Here is a 22,037-nt window from a genome sequence, read left to right as displayed (position 1 = left end):
TGTTAAGACAACAACACTAGTCAAACTCTAACAACGTAAGTAGAACGTTTCAATTAGGGATTTGTAAACCAACCTTTTGTTATTCAAATTATTTCCGGCTGTTTGCATCGTGGTTTTCGAAAGAAACAAAAAAGCTTTTTAATTTCGAACATTACTCACAACACATTTTAACTCCTTACATTCATTTTTAGGGGTTGAATTCGAAATAAAATGTGCTTCTGCAAAGAATACCCGCAGTGCAAAAATAAACTTCGAGTGTAGTAAACAGACTTCTTGGGAACAAAATATTATTAAACTGACTTAGAAAAAAGAAAAAAATACTAAAAACAAAACAAAAAATCAATTTTCCGGTTTGTTAACATAATCTGCTACACTACAAACACTCAAGTGTTATGCAAATGATTTTTATTCAATTAAAGTATGCGTTCACAGTGAGAAAATTTAAGTAAAAAATATAGACGGGAACAGTACATATCACCACAACGTAGTTGAGCGGCTATTAACTAACGCATATTCCATCCATCTTTAATATAAACGAAAAATGTTTATGGAAGTTTGTTCTTTTCGTTATCTATTTTTTTGTTTATAAACAAATAGTTTTACAATATTTGTATTACTCTGAATTTAAGTTAGCTCGTGTAAGTTGTGACAGGTAAGAAATTTAATTAAAAAAACGGAGTGTTTGTATGTGTGTAGCTATGTGTGGGTGTTTGCATATAAACGTTCATGCGTATAGCATTAATGATAAATTAATTAACTGAAAATGCATGAAATTGTAAAAAAATACAAGGTGAAAATGCTTAGAAGAGCCTCAAAGCTGAAATTTAAAATTGATTTTTCAAGTTTTGAAAGTACTAATTTGTTGGTCTATGGTTTGTATGTTTTTCAGTTTATTTGATTTCGAAAAAAGAGCGTAAAAGTATGGCGACTATTCTAAGATGATGCTCATTTAACTCTCTTCAACCGTTGCCATGTTGCATGTGTTCATGTGTTTGTCGCATAAATTTTTCGAAACAAATGTGGTGAGATTTCTAAGATACAACATACTTGCAAGGCTCAGCGCCGTAGTGTATACTTTGGTTTCGTCACGACCTTCATGACTCATCGCTGCAATTATAGTGAGATGAGGCAGTTTAAGTTTTTCACATTCTGGTGGGGTTTCCCGACGACGGAGTCAGTTTGTCGTCATAAAAAGAAATGAAAGAATGCATGCAATCAGCTTTCGGCATTAACACACCAAAAATGTAAATACATACAAGAGCTTGTGCGCGGCAGGGATATGGAACAATACATTCACTTTCTTAGCCTTCTTGAATATTAATCATATTCGCTAGGCTTGGATCGCTAAAAACAAACATGTTATTAAATTTTAGGAAAAATTGCTTCTTAAATTATTTTCCACGCTTCACCATGATATTAAAAAAAATGTTTTATTCACAACCCGCTCTTTAAATTGTCAAAAAACTGCCAGACCGCCGAATGTGCACGCTGAGTGAATGTAGCGAAAATAATGTATGCCCAGTAATTTGACATAAAATCCAAACCGTTGAGTGGATGAAAGCTACTCAATGGTAAGTTTAGAATTTTATAACTCATCGATTGATCAACAGTTGTGTTTGTTGAAAGCGCCCAATAACAAAAAATGCTGACTCAAAACTCTTTCCTTTCAAGCCACGAGCACATTCCTTTGGTTTTAAAGCGATGACTAGAATTGGCATATTTCGCGATTTTAAAAGAAAAACGTGAGATGTGATTGTGTCCTCCCAGTCACAGCGGTATTTATTCTTGGCTGTGACTGAACAATGATAGTACGGCCACCTGATCCAAATGCAAGTTCACACATTCCACTGCTCGATGCCCAATTGGTTTTACATAATATTAGTGTTACTGCGACATTTTTGTGTTCACAAGCCATAACAGCCGAAGTAATTTCTCATAGTTTCATTCGTTATGGAGATTGAGATTAACTTGAAAATTTTACGGTACGTATTGTGACGAATATTGGTATCACTAAGCGATACTACCATCACTAAGCCGATACTAAGCAGTATGTACATAAACAAATCAATCATCATCTACACACATACATACAAGGCACAACAGAGAGATACTCACAAACGCATGTACAAAGATTATCGAAAATAAAGATGTTGCAGGCGCAAACTTCGGTGGAAAACAGCGGAGCGTAACAAAATTCTAGTAGGTCACTTTCACCACACCAAAAACTTTAACACAATTTTTAACATAATTTAAGCACAATACACTGATTGGAGTTTTAGAGAGTAAAAGTTAAAATTCTGAACACATTACCTGAATAAAAAGTGTACAAATAATTGTTAAATAACAAATACAGACAGTGGTAGTTTAACAAATTCTGCTGTGGTAAGTGGTGAATGTGACCTACTAGAATTTTGTGAAGCTTGCCTCACACGATTTTTCGTCTATACAATGTCTCTGTATTATATCGTTTCTGGCATGTAGTACTCACATATACACACGCATATGGATACAAATTACAAATATACGTGTATAATGCTAGTAAACAAGCATCAGGTTCACGAAATTACTAGACCTTAGGAGAAATGGTTGAACGAGGAAACCGAAGAGTATAAAAGCAGCACAAGCTGAGGCATGACTAATCAGTGTGATTTAAGAACGCTATCAGTTGCAAAATGAAGTTTAATTGCGAAGTACTTTCCAAAGTAGTCTAATAAAGACCATTTTGTAATACAGAATATTGGAGTGTTTTATTCAACAGTTTAGCGATACGAACGTAAGCAGAAGGTAGCAAATAAGCAGGATATCCCAAAAACCGTTACAATATTGTGACGAATATTAGCAACACTAAGGGATACTATCATCTCTAAGCCGATACTAAGCAGTGACTTGTATGCACATAAACAAATCAATATCATTATGTCTACACATATGACCATACAAGCAGCGGAGCGAAACGCACACACACATGCATATATCTGAGATACTCTCAAAAGTAGACAATCATCGGTGGAAGTATCACTCACATATACACGCGCATATGGCTATGCGAGAAGCTATAATCCTGCATCTGTAGTTATAGCTGATAAATTTATAGCTGGTGAACAAGTAGTAAATTCTAGAAATAGAAACGCCTAGAAATATGCCAACGAGGAAACCTAAGAACATAAAAGCAGCACCAGCTGAGGCACGACGAATCAGTTTGATTTAAGCAAGCTATTGGTTGTGAAGCAGTGATGATAATCATTGTACATTTGTACTTTTTTTGGTACATTTCGCTTCCCGAAAGTACGTTGATACTACATTGACATATTTGCTACATTTTTGTAAAATACAGCACTACACTTCAAGCCATGTACAAAGCAGCTCTGAATGTACAAAAAAATTTTAAATTTTTTAAGAAAACATATAGTTAATTTGTTTTGTTGCCGAGCACAATTTGCCATTTGCAATATGGATCATTTTAATATGCTTATGAAAAATAGCATAACTGATTCTAAAATTGTGAACAAATTTTGCATCAATAGAATTAAAGAACAGAAAATAATAACTCAAATACCAGGGCCAGAAAATTATAAATCCATAATTGCATTTTTGCAGAAGAATTATTACTCTCTAATAATAAATGTAACGACTGATATATGTATGTATATCAAAAAATTTGGCATTTTGATTCGAATTTTTAATAAAAAGTGCATTTATAGATTTTTAGATTTGATACCTTTGACCGATAGTAGCACGGAGGGTATTTTTAATGCCATTATTAAATCTTTGAAAGACCATTCAATACCACTTGAAAAATGAATGGTTTCACAACCGACAATTGCTCTGTTATGATGTGAGCAATGGGAGTTCAAGCAAGGCTGAAGCAAGTTGTTTCAAATCTGCATGTTAATGGATGTGTTTGACACATTTTAAATTTAGCTTCAATGGCCGCTTGTGATGCATTTCCCAACAAAATTGATATATTTTTAAAAGACGTAAACTATAATTTTTGTAACAACCCCCTTAGGAGAGCAGACTTTCAGAGTTTTCAAGAACATTTCGGGGGCGAATCTAGAATTTATTTTGTACGACATGGGTATCAAATAAAAGGTATTAATGAGTATTTTAAAAGGGCGTGGGCCTAAGTTCTATATGTGGACGCCTTTTCGAGATATCGCCATAAAGGTGGACCAGGGGTGACTCTAGAATTTATTTTGTACGATATGGGTATCAAATGAAAGGTATTAATGAGTGTTTTAAAAGGGCGTGGGCCTAAGTTCTATAGATGGACGCCTTTTCGAGATATCGCCATAAAGATGGACCAGGGGTGACTCTAGAATTTGTTTGTACGATATGAGTATCAAATGAACGGTGTTAATGAGTATTTTAAGAGGGCGTGGGCCTTAGTTCTATATGTGGACGCCTTTTCGAGATATCGCCATAAAGGTGGACCAGGGGTGACTCTAGAATTTGTTTGTACTATATGGGTATCAAATGAAAGGTGTTAGTGAGTATTTTAAAAGGGAGTGGGCCTTTGTTCTATAGGTGGATGCCTTTTCGGGATATGGCCATAAACGTGGACCAGGGGTGACTCTAGAATGCGTTTGTACAATATGGGTATCAAATGAAAGGCCTTAGTTCTATAGGTGGACGCCTTTTCGAGATATCGCCATAAAGGTGGACCAGGGCTGACTCTAAAAATTGTTTGTACGATATGGGTATCAAATGAAAGGTGTTAATGAGTATTTTAAAAGGGCGTGGGCCTTAGTTCTATAGGTGGACGCCTTTTCGAGATATCGCCATAAAGGTGGACCAGGGCTGACTCTAGAATTTGTTTGTACTATATGGGTATCAAATGAAAGGTGTTAATGAGTATTTTAAAAGGGCGTGGGCCTTAGTTCTATGGGTGGACGCCTTTTCGGGATATCGCCATAAACGTGGACCAGGGGTGACTCTAGAATGCGTGTGTACAATATGGGTATCAAATGAAAGGTGTTAATGAGTATTTCAAAAGGGCGTGGGCCTTAGTTCTATAGGTGGACGCCTTTTCGAGATATCGCCATAAAGGTGGACCAGGGCTGACTCTAGAATTTGTTTGTACGATATGGGTATCAAATGAAAGGTGTTAATGAGTATTTTAAAAGGGCGTGGGCCTTAGTTCTATAGGTGGATGCCTTTTCAAGATATCGCCATAAAGGTGGACCAGGGGTGACTCTAGAATTTGTTTGTACGATATGGGTATCAAATGAAAGGTGTTAATGAGTATTTTTAAAAGGAGTGGGCCCTAGTTCTATAGGTGGATGCCTTTTCGGGATATCGCCATAAACGTGGACCAGGGGTGACTCTATAATGCGTTTGTACAATATGGGTATCATATGAAAGGTGTTAATGAGTATTTTAAAAGGGCGTGGGCCTTAGTTCTATAGGTTGATGCCTTTTCGGGATATCGCCATAAACGTGGACCAGGGGTGACTCTAGAATGCGTTTCTACAATATGGGTATCAAATGAAAGGTGTTAATGAGTACTTTAAAAGGGAGTGGGCCTTAGTTCTATGGGTGGACGCCTTTTCGGGATATCGCCATAAACGTGGACCAGGGGTGACTCTAGAATGCGTTTGTACAATATGGGTATCAAATAAAAGGTGTTAATGAGTATTTTAAAAGGGCGTGGGACTTAGTTCTATAGGTGGACGCCTTTTGGAGATATCGCCATAAAGGTGGGCCAGGGGTGACTCTAGAATTTGTTTGTATGATATGGGTATCAAATGAAAGGTCTTAATGAGTATTTTAAAAGGGAGTGGCCTTAGTTCTATAGGTGGATACCTTTTCGAGATATCGCCATAAAGGTGGGCCAGGGGTGACTCTAGAATTTTTTTGTACGATATGGGTATCAAATGAAAGGTGTTAATGAGTATTTTAAAAAGGAGTGGGCCTTAGTTCTATAAGTGGACGCCTTTTCGAGATATCGCCATAACCGAGGACCAGGGGTGACTCTACAATGTGTTTGTACGATATGGGTATCAAATTAAAGGTATTAATGAGGGTTTTAAAATGGAGTGGCCCTTAGTTATATATGTGAAGGCGTTTTCGAAATATCGACCAAAATGTGGGCCAGGGTGATCCAGAACATCATCTGTCGGGTACCGCTAATTTATTGATATAAGTAATATCACGAACAGTATTCCTTTCAAGATTCCAAGGGCTTGTGATTTCGCCCTGCAAAACTTTTTCATTTTCTTCTACTTAATATGGTAGATGTCACACCCATTTTACCAAGTTTTTTTCTAAAGTTATATTTTGCGTCAATAGACCAATACAATTACCATGTTTCATCCCTTTTTTCGTATTTGGTATATAATTATGGCATTTTTTTCATTTTTCGTAATTTTCGATATCGAAAAAGTAGTCGGATTTCGGCCATTTTTACACCAATACAAAGTGAGTTCATATAAGTACGTGAACTGAGTTCATTAAAGATATATCGATTTTTGCTCAAGTTATCGTGTTAACGGCCGAGCGGAAGGACAGACGGTCGACTGTGTATAAAAACTGGGCGTGGCTTCAACCGATTTCGCCCTTTTTCACAGAAAACAGTTATCGTCCTAGAATCTAAGCCTCTACCAAATTTCACAAGGATTGGTAAATTTTTGTTCGACTTATGGCATTAAAAGTATCCTAGACAAATTAAATGAAAAAGGGCGGAGCCACGCCCATTTTGAAATTTTCTTTTATTTTTGTATTTTGTTGCAACACATCATTACTGGAGTTGAATGTTGACATAATTTACTTATATACTGTAAAATATTAACTTTTATTTTAAAATTTGAATTTAAAAAAATTTTTTTTTAAAAAGTGGGCGTGATCGTGTTCCGATTTTGCTAATTTTTATTAAGCAGACACATATTAATAAGAGTAACGTTCCTGCCAAATTTCATCATGATATCTTCAACGACTGCCAAATTACAGCTTGCAAAACTTCTAAATTACCTTCTTTTAAAAGTGGGCGGTGCCACGCCCATTTTACTAGTTTTCTATTCTGCGTCATAAGTTCATTTCACGTACCAAGTTCCATCGCTTAATCCGTATTTGGTAATGAATTATCGCACTTTTTCGATTTTTCGAAATTTTCGATATCGAAAAAGTGGGCGTGGTTATTGTCCGATATCGTTCATTTTAAATAGCGATCTGAGATGAGTGCTAAGGAACCTACATACCAAATTTCATCAAGATACCTCAAAATTTACTCAAGTTATCGTGTTAACGGACAGACGGACGGGCGGACGGACATGGCTCAATCGAATTTTTTTTCGATACTGATGATTTTGATATATGGAAGTCTATATCTATCTCGATTCCTTTATACCTGTACAACCAACCGTTATCCAATCAAAGTTAATATACTCTGTGAGCTCTGCTCAACTGAGTATAAAAAGTTGTTGAGAAAACTCTTAAGTTGTAGAGATATACGCCGCTGATAAACGCCGCCGCCGATTTTTGTCGTTTTTCGCACGCCGCCGCCGAATGTCAAAATACCGGCGCGTTACTATATTTTCTACTCGTTTAAGACTGTTAAAGTCATTTATTGTTTAAGTCGAAAATTGCTCGGATATGGTCGAAAGGGGTATCAACGGGTGCGCATCACTGCCAGTTACAAGAAACTAATTGCGAAATTTAACTCTAACTGTTCAAAAGTTATTTAAAAAAACAGGGCTTTCGATGTCAGCTTAACACGGACTTTGCATCACCCAATTCACCAAGTTATTAAAACAAAACACTAAAAGAAAAGTTATATAATAAATTTATATGCTCACTTTGCATTTTTTTTTTCACAAAAAATTAATAACGAACACTGAATTCAAATAAAATGACCCAAGGCGACCATGTTTTCAAATTGTCCTCAAGTTGTTAAAAAAGCAAGTTACCCAAAAGGGAGCCGATTTTTTAAAGAATTTTATATTTCGATTGGCTGAAAGAATAAGTGAAATCAGTGATGCAAAATCCTTTAGTAGGTTCTATGGGTATAAACACTCCTTTGAAATGATTCTTACCTCATACTTAAGTTGAGGATATATGTACTTATGAGGAGAGTTTGAAAAATCACTTGGTCTTACATTCAAACATCTGTTGTTTATTTGCGAAACTATACAATAGCGTCTGAAATGTTAATTTTGATTTTCATACTTCATCCTTCAATACCCAAGTCTCCCGGTTTGACATTTCCTAATGTTGGCGGCCCTATCCAAAACTAGTCCCTTGGAGTGAATCACATTGATTATAGCCTATCAACCAAGTTTAAATATCACCTACACGCTACAGCTCCTTTAACAAATATGAGTACGTAGGCACATATATTTACCAGGTGAGGCTTTGTCCTTCGCAACAACACTCAAAGTGATTAAGCAAAAGCAAGACAGTCGAACTAATGACCGCGTGTGTTACTACCCGAACGTTGTGGACAGTCGAACTAGTCTGAAAACTGAAGGTCATCTATAATGAGCTCTTATATCATAAGGCCGGAATACAGCAGTTAACATCTTTAAACTTAAAATCGGTCGACTTTCATTCTAAAATATCATTTTGATTTCACGAAGACTATTGAAATCAATGTTGTGAACACAAACGTCTGCAAACTTTGGTCTACATTTCAAAAATTATATCCACGGTCCTTGCAAAATTTTAATTATGTAGATGCGCGGGGGATTATACGATTTTCACCCATGAGTTAGGCAATGACATCGACTTAGACTGCTTATGATTTCGAGGGCGGTATCCTTGACCGAATAGTCACTCCCTAACGTTTCAAGATGTTTCTCTGGAGTAGCTCGGCAGCATAGTGCGACAAAAACATCCGGTAGAAAGTCTTCGGAGCTACACCCAGAGCTTTTGGGAAAATGGCGTCGACGTGGTCAGGATTGCTACTGTTCGCACATCGGGAATTGTAGCTCTTAAAAACAGCCGAAAATCTGGAGGCGCCCTGTGCCACGAGAATCATGAGTATTAACAGACCATTAATAGCAACCGTAAGTCGCCTTTGTGCGTGTGGCCAAGGAGCCACAAATGATTTAAAGAAATTGTGTCCGCGACGATTATTAGTCGCGCTGTTTAATTTAAATTACCAAAATATAAGGCATAGAAAAGATAGACATATTTACATATATATGTATATTTACTCATTAGTTTCAAAAATTATTTATTTTAGAACATTTAAAATTGGGGGAGAAAGAAAACAGGATAAATAACAGGTGCACCAAAACGAGCAATATCTGCCGACGCAATCACGTGTTATGAAGAAAAGTTTAACTGAAAACCCAAAAAATAGGCATATCTACATATGTATATACATATATATGTAAATAGACGAGTTGAAAACTTCGCGCCGTTTTACGGCCAAACTTTAACTCTTAGACCGGGTTTTTCAGTGCGAGTTTAAACTTCAGTCAAAGTTGACAACCCTGCCACTTCGGCCACTTAAGCTGAGATGAGCAGCAAAATTTTATGTTATCGAAAAAAGTGGCAAGATTAAACTCTAGCCAACTTTAACTAGAGGTTAAACTCGCACTGAAAAACCAGGCATTAGGTTAATTAATTCTATGGGCAACCAGCAAAAGCATGAAGAGAAGTAAAAGTTGTACACCTTTGTCGGTAATATAAAGCCAGAGACAGAAAACCATGAGCAAACTCGTACTGATACATAAAGTGTTTACAAAAACATAGCACGTGATTAAGTATTCAGGATTATGTTGAAATTATTGGTAGGGGTTTCTAGTCTATATTTTATAACTTTAAACGAGCAATTCTTGTTTGTTTGTATAGCCGAACGATCTCGGGAACGGCTCACCCGATTGAAATGAAATTTGGCACAGAGATAATGTAGCACCTTCTAAGGCTTTCTACCTAGGTGTTGCCACTCAGAATGTTTCTCAAGGTTGCCACCTATTCGAAATTAAAAACAAAAAATTGCATGAGATATACCGATATGGGTATCAAACGAAAGGTATTTCACTCCGCATTACAATAGGGACATTTTTGAGTGGGGTTGCCATTTAGGGTTGCCACCTATTCGAAATAAAAAAAATTGCATGAGATATGCCGATATGGGTATCAAACGAAAGGTATATCACTCCGCATTACAATAGGGTCATTTTTGAGTAGGGTTGCCATATACGGTTACCACCTACTCGAAATTAAAAAAAAATTGCATGAGATATGCCGATATGGGTATCAAACGAAAGGTATTTCACTCCGCATTACAATAGGAACATTTTTGAGTAGGGTTACCATTTAGGGATGGGTAGTTAGACGAAATAGTACTCTACTTACTCATATTCTATTAAAGCTTTAAAGGAGAACATTAAAGTTAAAAATCTTCGTAAAAAATCTTACACATGATTTGACTTAATTTTCTAAATTTCATACCTGCTAATAATATTAAAATGCAATATCAAGGCACCGTGGCAAATTCTATCAAAATATATTTGAATGAATATTTTTGGCAAATATGAAATGAATAATTGCAATTTCTCACAGATTACTATTACAAAGATTTCTCACCGTAGCAAAAAGATATCTCACCAAGGTAATTTCCTACCGTTGAATACTAGAGGCATATGTTCAATTTGAAAACGACATCTAACCATTTAACTACTTATCAACAGATGGCGCTTAGGGAAGTAAGTTGATATTTAATTAAACTAACTGATAGTTGTCATAGCTGATAGTTGTCATTCGTGAAATTTACATGTTTTTGGAATGTAATAAAATTGTGAGACTTTCATAGTGTATAACTAAAAAATGTTTGAAATTAATAATTCGGCACATGAAGATACTCGACCTAAATAACTTAGTTATCGATTTCACTAATTGTCACAACAATCCCTTATACTATAGGCTGGAATTACCCATTTCAAATTTTTCATCCAGTTCATTTTGCGGTTAGTGTTTGATATGTTTTTGAAATCTATTCTTAAGGAAATCAAATATTGGTAAGTAAAAATATATAATATATGTGCATATAAAAAAAGTAGAGTTTGATTAATGATGACATGTAGAACAAAGTAAGTTATGCGGCATACTCGAAGATTGCCGAGCAAAGCTCGGTCGCCCAAGTACTACATAAATAAAGAAGCCATCATGAAAAACAATATAGTAGATACGTAAAATATCTAGACATATTTGTCGGATTTCAGTAATAAGGAGAAAACATTTACATATGCGTTATTTTTTACAAAATAAATACAGCAATATTTATAAGGGACTAATTATATCTAGACAAGTATCATATCTTCAAATAAGTTTAGGCGCCTCATATTAGAGGGCTTTATCAATAAAATCTGGGTTTTTTCATTATACGAATGAAAAATTCAGACGATAACGCGTTAACTAACATACATTTATCGACTAAAATATGGAGGTATTTTCAAACTTAAAATTTTTCCAAAAAATTTAATTTATTTTCCAATTTCAATGCAAAAACAGGCACCGATTTTTTCTTATGTACATATGTATGTAGTATTTTATTTAGCATTCTGCCTCTATTAACGTACATAATGTGAAATGAAATAGAGAAAAGTGAATAGTAAATATGTTTGAGATTCGTCTTTGCTCCTTTGACATATTCATCAACTCAGTGTAAACAACTACTGGCAAAAAACAGCAACAAAGAATATTTCTTTGAAACATTTAGTCAATAGCATAGTTTGATGAAAGAAGGTATATTTAAGAGCGACGCACTATGGCGCGTATGCCGCAAAAGCCTGGCAAAAATCAAAAATTTCATTAACGTAGGCCATAAACCTATTATTGTGTCTAATAGACAATTTTCCAGGGACTACGAATATACATATATAGTTTAGGAGGTAGAGCTGATCAAAGTTTCAACTCTGAACAAAATTGTAGTTTTTGTTCTCTTTCGTTGTAATTAGAATTATTTTGTCTGTCAACAAAGCTGCCGTTTACTTTCTTGTAATGCAACGAAAGATAACCCTGTGCAACAGCCGGCTGGGTATTGGACCAAACCCACTTTTTTGTAGAGATTGATGCTTAAGTAGACAAAGTACTATCTCCGTTTTTCGAAGTTCGCCTCCAAAAAATAGTTATCGGCTTTCGAAGTTCGAAATTCTACATTTCGAAATTTAATTATTTTGTTAACGCGTTCAGCAAATTAAAAAAGTAAAAATGTGGTCGTGGTCCGCCTTTTTTTATTATTTTTTTTGAAAAATTACAGCTCGTACTTCCAGTGGAGAGTATGTAAATAAAAAAAAAATAAATAAGTAAATGAATGTAAGGCGCGATAATCTCCGAAGAGATCTAAGGCCGAGCTTCTATTCCAATTTGCGTCGTGTTCCTCTTGATTTTCCCTACAAATTGGCCGGACGGGACCTACATGTTTTATGCCGATTCCGAACGGCATCTGCAAGGCAGATGAGTTTTCACTGAGAGCTTTTCATGGCAGAAATACCGCTTAGAAAAATTGTCTTTTAATTGAAAAACCTTATTTCTAAAATTTTGATGTTGCTTTGCCCGGGGCCCGAACCCAGGGCATACGGAGTGGTAGGTGGAGCACACTGCCATCAAACCACGGTGGCCGCCACCGTATGTGCAGACATGAAAGTCGTAGCCACTATTATGGGACTATCTGACTTTTCACCTCGTATAACAGCTGTTATACTAAATTTCTCAAAAAAGAAAAGAGCGGACCACAGCCACAATTTTACTTTTTTAATTTGCTGAACGCGTTAACAAAAAAAATAATTGGAAATGTAATTTCGAACTTCGAAAGCCGATACCTATTTTTTGAGGTCAACTTCGAAAAACGGAGATAGTACTTTGTCTACTTAAGCCTCAATCTCAACAAAATAGAGAGTTTTGGCCAATACCTAGAAAAAAAGTTGATTTTGTCGCATAGTGTAATTAGTTTTCGGTTTAAACAAAATATTGTCTTACACCTTGTCGACTCATATTGTACGAATTATTATGAAGCACCTGGGTTCTCAGTTGTTAAATCTTATCAAACGTTGGTTTTTAAAACAAAAAAAACTTAAAATGTGCCATAGTGCGACATTAGAGTGATGTGTTTTATACAGAAATAATGTTTTCTAGCCTCGAGCTAAGGGCATACAAAAACTATTGCTATGTGAGTTTGCTTTTTAAATGTGCCTCAAATTTTTATATATAAAGGAAAATATACGAAATAAGTCGTCAGTTTGAATAGTTTTCTCTCTTAGAAAAGTTGGCAAAAACGGTTGATTTCAAGGTGTTTAAAATCTTAGTTTCTACAAGTAAAAAATTTTCAAATCATTTGCAATAAAATGTTTTGCCGTCGCTGTTGGATAGATTTTTCTTCATATGAATTAACTGTACAATGTTCGGGGCCTTGTAATCGCCTTTTCCATGATAAGTGCATCGGAGTATCAACTGCTACCATTAGAGAATTGCAAACAAAACCCGAATTTGAATGGTATTGCACAGAATGTCGGGAGTTATATCGATTGCAATTATATTTTGAGGTGTGACTAGAATAAGTGTGATAATTTCTTTTGCTGGCAATACTTTTTCTATATAAAAGAATGTTATACACATAAGGCCAATTCTAAGGGTTCGTAACGTTGCAAGTGCCCTTCATTAACTCGTACCTTCGCCATCTATGGAGACTGAAGTTTTCAATGACATGCCAATTTTCGACTTAAAAAAGTGTGCACGAGGTTTTCGAAGTTCTCCAAATATCGCTGAGTTAGAAGCTATTGAAGACTATTCACAACGTTTTGCCCATTGCCCCATTGCATTGGATGTATGTACATACATATTTCATTTTTCTCATTTTAGATTGCTATTTGTGATGATTACAGCTTACCTGTTGACTTTGTTAAAAAACGGCCGTCCAGTTTTGATCCATGTTTAGCCGAAACAGTGCCAACTAATTCAGGAAATTGGGGACAACCAAGTCCAAAAGCTGAATTTGTAAATAAATCTGTTCGAATTTTTTTCGTTATAATAAATTGTTATTATCATACGCATTAATTTAGATTACGTTAATCGAACCGAAAGAAATCCAGAACCAAAGCCAACAAGCACATCCGCAAGAATCGCAGGCTGCACCCCAGCCACCAACGCAAGCACCATTATCAACTTTACCAACGAAGAAAGCTGCTTTAAATATACCTACATCCACTATTGCACCAAGCAATACACTTCCAACACATCAATTAGCGTATTTTGATGCGCAAGAATACAGCCCCCACTCTATTCAATTGAAGTCTTATAACCAACAAAATCAACCTCAGACACATTTTATATTTGAACCGCATCCTCCTTTACCCAATACTATACGACACGCATCAATTAAACTTATTGAAGGCTACTCAGATCCTAAAGACTCTAAACGGCAGAAAAAGCGTCATTACAAGAGAGGAAAGCGAAGGGTAAACAAGAGTCAGAAGTCTTCTCATCAATCAATTACCCCTAAGGAAAAAGAGAAGCCCAAGACCAAACGGTCAAACTGTAGTTCAGGTAAATACACAACTATATAGAAGTGACAATTAAACAAACGGATGCATTGTGCTTGTGTGTTTAATCAGTTAATCATTCTTCATTTCAAACAGATTCATCAGGGCCAAGGACAACAGATGACGAAAACAATCAATCAATAAAAGTCCCTGAATTAAATTCACCGGATAGTATTTCAGATGATCTTGTCCACTCATTACCATCGCAATTATATCGCAGTCCACGTAAATTAGCGGTTGCTCCTTCAGATACGAGTAAACGAAACCCGTCTCCATATTACTACTCTGATTTACTAAAATCTAAAGACAACGAAGTTTCAGTAGCAGACAAGGAAACGAAAGTAAAAAGTCGCCAATCTACGGTATCCGAACCACCGCTGTTGACACAGTCGTCCATAAATTTAGGTCCATATCGCAAGAGCACAAGTCTTGATATACCAGAAAACAAAGAACAAGATTTAGATAAAACGGATCTTATTCAAGATTCTCTTATACCAGCTTCCAATGAAACATCGAAACGTTACTCATTTACAGAGGAGGGGGTACATATAATTCGGTGTGATTCGCCAACCACATCAACATCGGAAGAATCAGATTGCAGTGAATGTCAAAAGAGACGACAGTGGCATGCCAGAGCGTTGGCTTTAGTTCGAAAAACTTGTAATATACAGCCAATTGCCGTTGGCGGAAACTCAAGCACTTGCAATCATCAGACTGAAGACACCAAGATCTTGCCAATTCCGGAAGACAATTCGTCGATGCCGCCTCATAAATTATTCGGCCCGGCAATTTGCGCCTGTGTTGCACCGACTGTTGGAGACGATATTGATGAATTCTTTCGACCCCGTAGCATATTTTATGTTCATCCACAGGGAGTGCACGAATGCTCAGACTGTAATTTAAATTCGTCCACAGTTAACGCATATGATGAACACGGTTCAACTCAATTAAATACTACAATCACTGAGTGTGACGAAGACGAAATGGCTGGCCGTACACGTCAATTGTATGAGACGGCGTTCGATTGTAAAATTGCCAAGTCGGAAGACGATCTTGATGAAGTGGACCGCATAACAAATCATTCGGTATTATTTCAAACGAATAGTTGTACCGATTGTATTACACGACCTGAATCAGATTCCACAAAAACCAATCGTGCCAAATCTCGATATGAAGGCAAACGATTAAAAAACTCTAAAAATCATGCTATACAAGAACAAAGCAGCAATTCTGCAGGAAATGCAAGTGGTAGTGGCTCGCCGCTTTCTGTTGTTCCCACTGAAGTAGATACCAAAAAGTTTTCTGACTTTCAAAGTAACGTCTCCAACATAACGACTGGCATTGAAAAGGTACATATTCATGAACAACCTGTAGAGCAGCAAATAGATGCAGCGCCAGCATCCACGTCACAATTACCGATGCGTGGATATACACCTTCTCCTCCATCAACGGCACCATTGCCAATGAAATTTCCTGGCAAACATGATCGATTTCTAATGAATAGTATCAGAAGTGCTCCAAATTTGCCGTCTTCAAATCCAGCTCATCCTCGATTGCGTGACTTACGTCTTCCATTACAGCCTACATTGCGTCAACATCAGCATGCAACGTCAATAGGAACTAGTAATGAAAATAGCCTCACCGACAGCGCCTACGTTAATCCACCATCCTCAGCGATACGCAATGTGCATACGGCTCCACAACCGAATAATTTAAGAGCTCGCATTAGACCTAGGTCGTTTGTTATTGAATCAGGGCGGGTATTGGAATTACGAAAAAGCCACGTCTCCCACCGCCACCATGTGGGAAATGGTGGTCGAAGAACACATAATTATTCCTCGACCGAAAGCATTGCCACATCGAGTAGTGGTGGTAGCATGGAATCTTTACGCTCGAGTACCAGTGAAGGCAACCGTAGTACTTCCAGTTCAGAGTCAAGGAATTCAACATCGTTGAGTTCACATAGCTCTGAATCTGGTAGCTCGAGCGTTGCGGTCCCTCTGCGGGCACCTATTGTTGTTCACTCTAAATTACATATCTTAAGTCCAATCTCAGATAAGTCTTCCCAAGAGCCAGCTTCCGAATTGTCCGAACAAAACAAAACACAACACACCTCTCCAGAGGAGGTCACACAACTGGACCAATTGGCACAAGCCCAACAACAGCAAACGATTTCCCACACTTTTACGTCAAATATCGAAACCACTATACCAATACAACAAACACAAACTGATATATTAAAAAAGAAGAAACCACCACCCAATAAGACGTTGCTTCATTTAGCGGATGAGATAATCGGTTCAGATAGCGGCATTTCTCTACATTCCCGTGAAGATTCCAAATTTAGTGCCGGAATACAAAAGCTTACACTTCCAAAACTAAATTTTCCGCAGTCTGAGAAAGCAAATGAAAGTAGCACCAGCAGAGCGGCAGCAATTGCGATCTCATCTGCACCACCACAAGACTTACGTGAATTACCATTTGATATGCCAAAATTGAGACGAAAAAAGACCCTACAACAAGTAAGCATATATTCCACCTTAATTATTTATCAGTTAAACATACATACGCACATATTATACATATATTTTCACTATTATTAAAAGGAGGCATGCACTTCCGGTAGTGCCACATCTGTGGATTTAGGTGACTTACCATTTGATATGCCAAAGCTTAGAAGGAGGCTAAGAACAAATCAATTGGAAACAGGTATTCTTTCCAACAGCACTGAGTCAAGCGGATTATCACAAGCATCTTCAAGCCATTCAATGCGGGATGAAAGCAAAGCTGCTAAGAAACTGGGTAATTATCTAATATTATTTAGTTACTTCATATTATTTTTAAAAATGGAATATCTGTTTGTATATTTTTTAAGGAGTGATATTTCGTCAAAACTTGACATTGAACTTAAATGAGCCGCGCCAGAGTAACAAATTCGGCAGTCTTGACCTACGGGGTCTTTCCGCCAATAAGGAACTTAATCTTAATATTGCACAGGGATACACATCAGCTGTGGATTTGATAGATATTTCGATACCTCTCGAGCGGCAAGGGTAAGTTTTAAAAATCCAACCAAGTCGATCTAAACCTAGACATTTTCATTGCTGTTGGGCACTATCGACAATAAAAGTATTAAGTGCTCGATAAAATTTCGGAGCGCCATAGGAGTTAAAGTCTTCCCACATACTTTCTGAGCCTGAGCGCCTTGTGGCATTTTCACAACATTTACTAGGTCAAGCGAAGCCTTTGGGTATTATTTGTTGCATGTTCATGTCTGCGCAAAGTTCATACAACGCACAATTAAACCTTCTTCGACATACTGCTATAATTTCGGATAGCCCCAAAAGACTTCCGAAGAACTTTCCTGTAGTCATCCTGTCTGTTGTTGTTGTTGTAGCAGTGCTTCGCCCCGTCCAAAAAGTGCGAGTACTCACAAATTACCATCAATATCCTTTTACGGTAGTCCGAGGAAAATTACAGTTTCAACAGGAGTGCACCAGAGAGAGAATTCTTAAGGAATTTTGAACTTTGATGCCTGTACAATATGCCTTAACCGTTTTCAATCAGGTCAAGATTTTTTATATATGTGATATATCTTAATATATAAAAAACACGTGTCATACCTTTGAGACCAATGGACTCCTAAACTACTGAACCGATTTTGAATTTGTTTTGCACCCCGTGTGTAGTTTGATCTATAAATCTTGAAATATAGGATAGGTTATATCTCAGTTTATAGTCGCAATATTATTTTATTGCACATTTTTTTATTTGTTTATACGTAATAATAAAATGTTACGTATACGCAGTGGTGCGCCGCTTTTCAGTTGGTATGGATATATTTGTGCACATGCTTATTTAACTTTACATACATATAATATATATATATATATATATATATATATTGCACATCCCAGGGGCGGCGAAAGGGGGCCCGGGTTTCTGAGAGGGGCCCGCGATTTGAGGTACTAAGACATTTTTTTTAATTCAGGAGTCTTTAGTTGTTCTATGTGCAATTTTTAAGCCGAATTTCAAAAGCAACGAATATCTGCATTTCGTTTTAATATTATAGTGAAGTGTGAAAAATTAAAATTTATATATATTAAACTGACTTGGAGTAGGACTGGGACTGGGACTGGAATAAAATACATACCACCCTCTGGGACAGGCAATAAGGGATGCAGAAGAATGAGAAGGAATTGAGAGAAGAGAAAAGAGAGGAGATTGAGAAAGAGATAGAATGAGACGAAGATGGAGATAGATGAAGCGAAAAAGACGGAGGGAGGAGTGAATAAAAGGATTAGGAAAAAGTGAAGAGCGGGGAGGGCAGAGTCAGACGGAAACAACTTATTAAAATGTATGCAGATAGGCCAAATTTAGGGCAGGACAACGTCTGCGGGGTCTTCTAGTGTATATATAGTATTGGCCAGTTTGGTTATTCAAGAACAAGAGATAAAACTTAAAATTGTATGAGTTTAACCCCTCTTTTTGAACTATTTCTGAGTTCAAAATATAACTTGCCATTCTGCGAGTGGGCCTTAATTTTTCCAATGTCCTGCGCTCTTTAACCATCTCCAATCGGAGCAAAAATTTTCAAGTGACATTTTTGAAATTGGTTTTGCCGCTTGAAGGGGTGAGACTGGGCAATTTTTTATTTGATTTATAATTTATTGTATACATATGTTCATTAATTAATTGTTAACATTTTCATGCAGTTGGTATCATGGAGCCATAACACGGATCGAAGCTGAAAACACTTTGCGTCCTCTAAATGAAGGAAGCTTCCTTGTTCGCAACTGTGAGTCCACCAAACAGGACTATTCACTATCTTTGAAGTAAGCATCGCCAAGTTTTACGAACATTTCGGAATGTATAATTATTATTGATATTTTTAGGGGTGCCAAAGGATTTATGCATATGCGCATCCAACGGAACGAAGCCGGCCAATATATTCTGGGTCAATTTAGTCGTCCCTTCGAAGCAGTACCCGATATGATACGTCATTTTTGCTTAAATCGTTTGCCTGTGCGAGGAGCAGAGCACATGTGTTTAATCGAACCAGTTATTGTTCAGTTGTTATAAATTTTTTCATGCACATACATATGTAGGTACACACGTTGCTTACACCTCTGGAAAAACACTATATGTCATCGTATGGACATATAAAAATATGTTCATCATTTTATTGTGAGGAAAATTGTGGAAAAGAAAGGACAATACCAATTACAAATACATATATCGTAAATACACACATACAAAGGCACTAAGCATAATTCATACACACATCTGCTATAAAGACATGAACAAATTTCGGTTTACTAGGGTCATTCTCTTTAACGGTAGAGATCGCTTAAGTTAAGGCTACATGTAGCGGCACTATACGATGCGTCAAAATACAATGGCGCATAGTCATAGTCAAAATAAAATTGTTGCAGCTTTTTAACATCATTTTCTATGAGCTATCTGTCAAAAAATCTACAACTAAATTTAAAACCCATTTAATTTTGACTATGACCATGCGCCAATATGATCTATGTGAATGTTAAATTTGAATCGGGATCTGGATTAGTGTCTATTGGATCACGGGGAATGTTGCTTCATGCACCTTTAAAGGTGCTGTGAATATTTTACGCCTGGATTTTTCACGTTTATGTATGTATGTATGTACATATACATATTTAGGGCATAATTTCACGTCCACACATATGTAGGGTTAGACTCAAAAAAAAAAATTGTTGTTACCTACGAAATTGAAGATTCGTTGTCAATTTTAAATTAATACGTCGTGAACAATTCACTGTAGATACATACGTGCATATTTAAAACACAAAGCGATATCAACTAGGTATGTACATATAAGTACTAGTACATAAGTATGCACATGCATGCATAAATAACTCGTGTTGAACAGGTCAAAGAAAAACAAAAAAAAAAAATATATAATCGACGTAAGATCGTCAAGTAATTGGAGTTATATCAAGACTCGCAAAACTATGTTAATTTCATATAGTACGAGATACGGCATAAATGAGTTATAATAGAGTTTTGTATGCCGTAGAAAACAAGTCGAATAACAACTTGCACATGGGTTGCCTATCTAAAACTCGGTGGTTGCTGATATCGCATATCGACATATCGCAGTTTCAGTGTAAACAGAAGTAATCCAAAATTTTATTATTTGAAAAAACGCAAACAAAGCTTCATTTTTTGATTTTCATACATAGGTACCTAGTTTCAATATAAAAATGAGATTTATGTAAGTATTTTATATATGTGATCATAATCTCATCAGCCGACTCTTTGGGGTCTCATAAAATGCCGAAATATGAAAATGTTGATTTACACCTGTTAACAATAAAACGTGTGATAACTTCCATCCGATTATTGTTTCAAAAATATTGAAAGGCCTATTTATAGGGTTTTTTAACCTGATTATTTTTCAAACAAAAACATTATCCAAAAAATTCACTGACGGTCGCTAAATAAACCAGATCGGATTGAGCCTTGACTACGAGGTGATATAGAAAGAAAAAAAAAAAAAACACTTTGACCAACAATCTTTAATTTAGCCTCCTGTTGTTAGCCGCCTCTGCAATTGTATTTTGAAGAATACTTTCAGAAACTATTACTACGCATTTTTTAAAAAACATCGTAAAAGGTCGTTGTAGATAGGAACCAATGTTCACCTTGTTGTTCAACAAGTGCTCTCAACATATCTTCTTATTAGGCTGAGAGTATATTTCGCTTAAGCCGTATCTTAGACTAATACTACATTTGGTTTATGGTGCAATATTGCTTTATTTCTAAGTGCCAAATGGCGTTGAAAATGGAAATTGTGAGAACAACATTCTTTTAATTGTTTTTGTGACGTGAGAACTTGCGGGTTACAATTTGGATGTTCTTGGGTACGCCGTCTTTATAAAAACCCGTTTAAGTATAGAAATCTATAAATCAACATGTTGATGCAGTATATGCTAAGAGGATACATTAAAATAAGAGCAATTTGTTTGCTACGAGTGGTGAGAAACTCGCTGGAAAACTAAAAATTCATGCCGAACGTTTTCTATGAGGGAGTTTTTTCAATTGCCTCCCATTTATTCATGCGGTGAAGTCAGCCACCTTATGCAATTGCGATTTTTAAAAAGATGATTAGCTAATGAATTAAATACAATCGTTAAATTAACACAAATACACCACGAAAATTTATAGAACGAATTTTATGCACATCTCGCCCAAAAAAAAAAAACGTACTACCACATAGAAAACATCGCGCAAATGGCTACGAGTAGCAGACTGACGTCTCTTGTTTTAATTAATCCTCTTTGGTATATATACATATCGTTAGCTTATTACACAAAGACCCTAATCAACAAATTTACAATTGTACATTCAGTACATGTAGATATGGATATTTAAAAGTGGCATATCTCCGTTCTTTGGTTCTAATACTTTCTAATTTTTTACTGTGGGGGTATTTTAATATATCACACCAAAGTCTGTAAAAAACGCAGTTTCGATGTTAACTAGGGGCACTGTAATTTTAGATAACAATAT

At 36.3% G+C, this 22,037-nt stretch overlaps 1 protein-coding gene across 2 annotated transcripts in view; it reads left to right on the top strand.

The window, feature by feature from the left end:
- Positions 1 to 20,859, top strand: part of hwt (heavyweight) — a 52,893-nt gene extending 32,034 nt beyond the window's left edge. The window contains exons 1-8 of one of the 2 annotated variants that reach the window (XM_067779268.1): positions 13,282 to 13,487; positions 13,804 to 13,938; positions 14,004 to 14,487; positions 14,580 to 17,005; positions 17,090 to 17,285; positions 17,359 to 17,536; positions 19,199 to 19,318; positions 19,379 to 20,859. In XM_067779268.1, the coding sequence (XP_067635369.1) occupies positions 13,290 to 13,487; positions 13,804 to 13,938; positions 14,004 to 14,487; positions 14,580 to 17,005; positions 17,090 to 17,285; positions 17,359 to 17,536; positions 19,199 to 19,318; positions 19,379 to 19,565 (3,924 nt within the window). In that variant the 5' untranslated portion in view covers positions 13,282 to 13,289 and the 3' untranslated portion in view covers positions 19,566 to 20,859. Of the gene's footprint in view, positions 1 to 13,281; positions 13,488 to 13,803; positions 13,939 to 14,003; positions 14,488 to 14,579; positions 17,006 to 17,089; positions 17,286 to 17,358; positions 17,537 to 19,198; positions 19,319 to 19,378 lie in introns of those variants that run through there. The other variant, XM_067779266.1, reaches the window with a different exon arrangement.
- The last annotated feature ends 1,178 nt before the right edge of the window (positions 20,860 to 22,037 follow it).

Source organism: Eurosta solidaginis, chromosome 4 (genome assembly GCF_040869045.1).
Source record: "Eurosta solidaginis isolate ZX-2024a chromosome 4, ASM4086904v1, whole genome shotgun sequence".
Lineage (NCBI taxonomy): Eukaryota > Metazoa > Arthropoda > Insecta > Diptera > Tephritidae > Eurosta > Eurosta solidaginis.
This window is presented reverse-complemented; position numbering and strand designations above follow the sequence as displayed.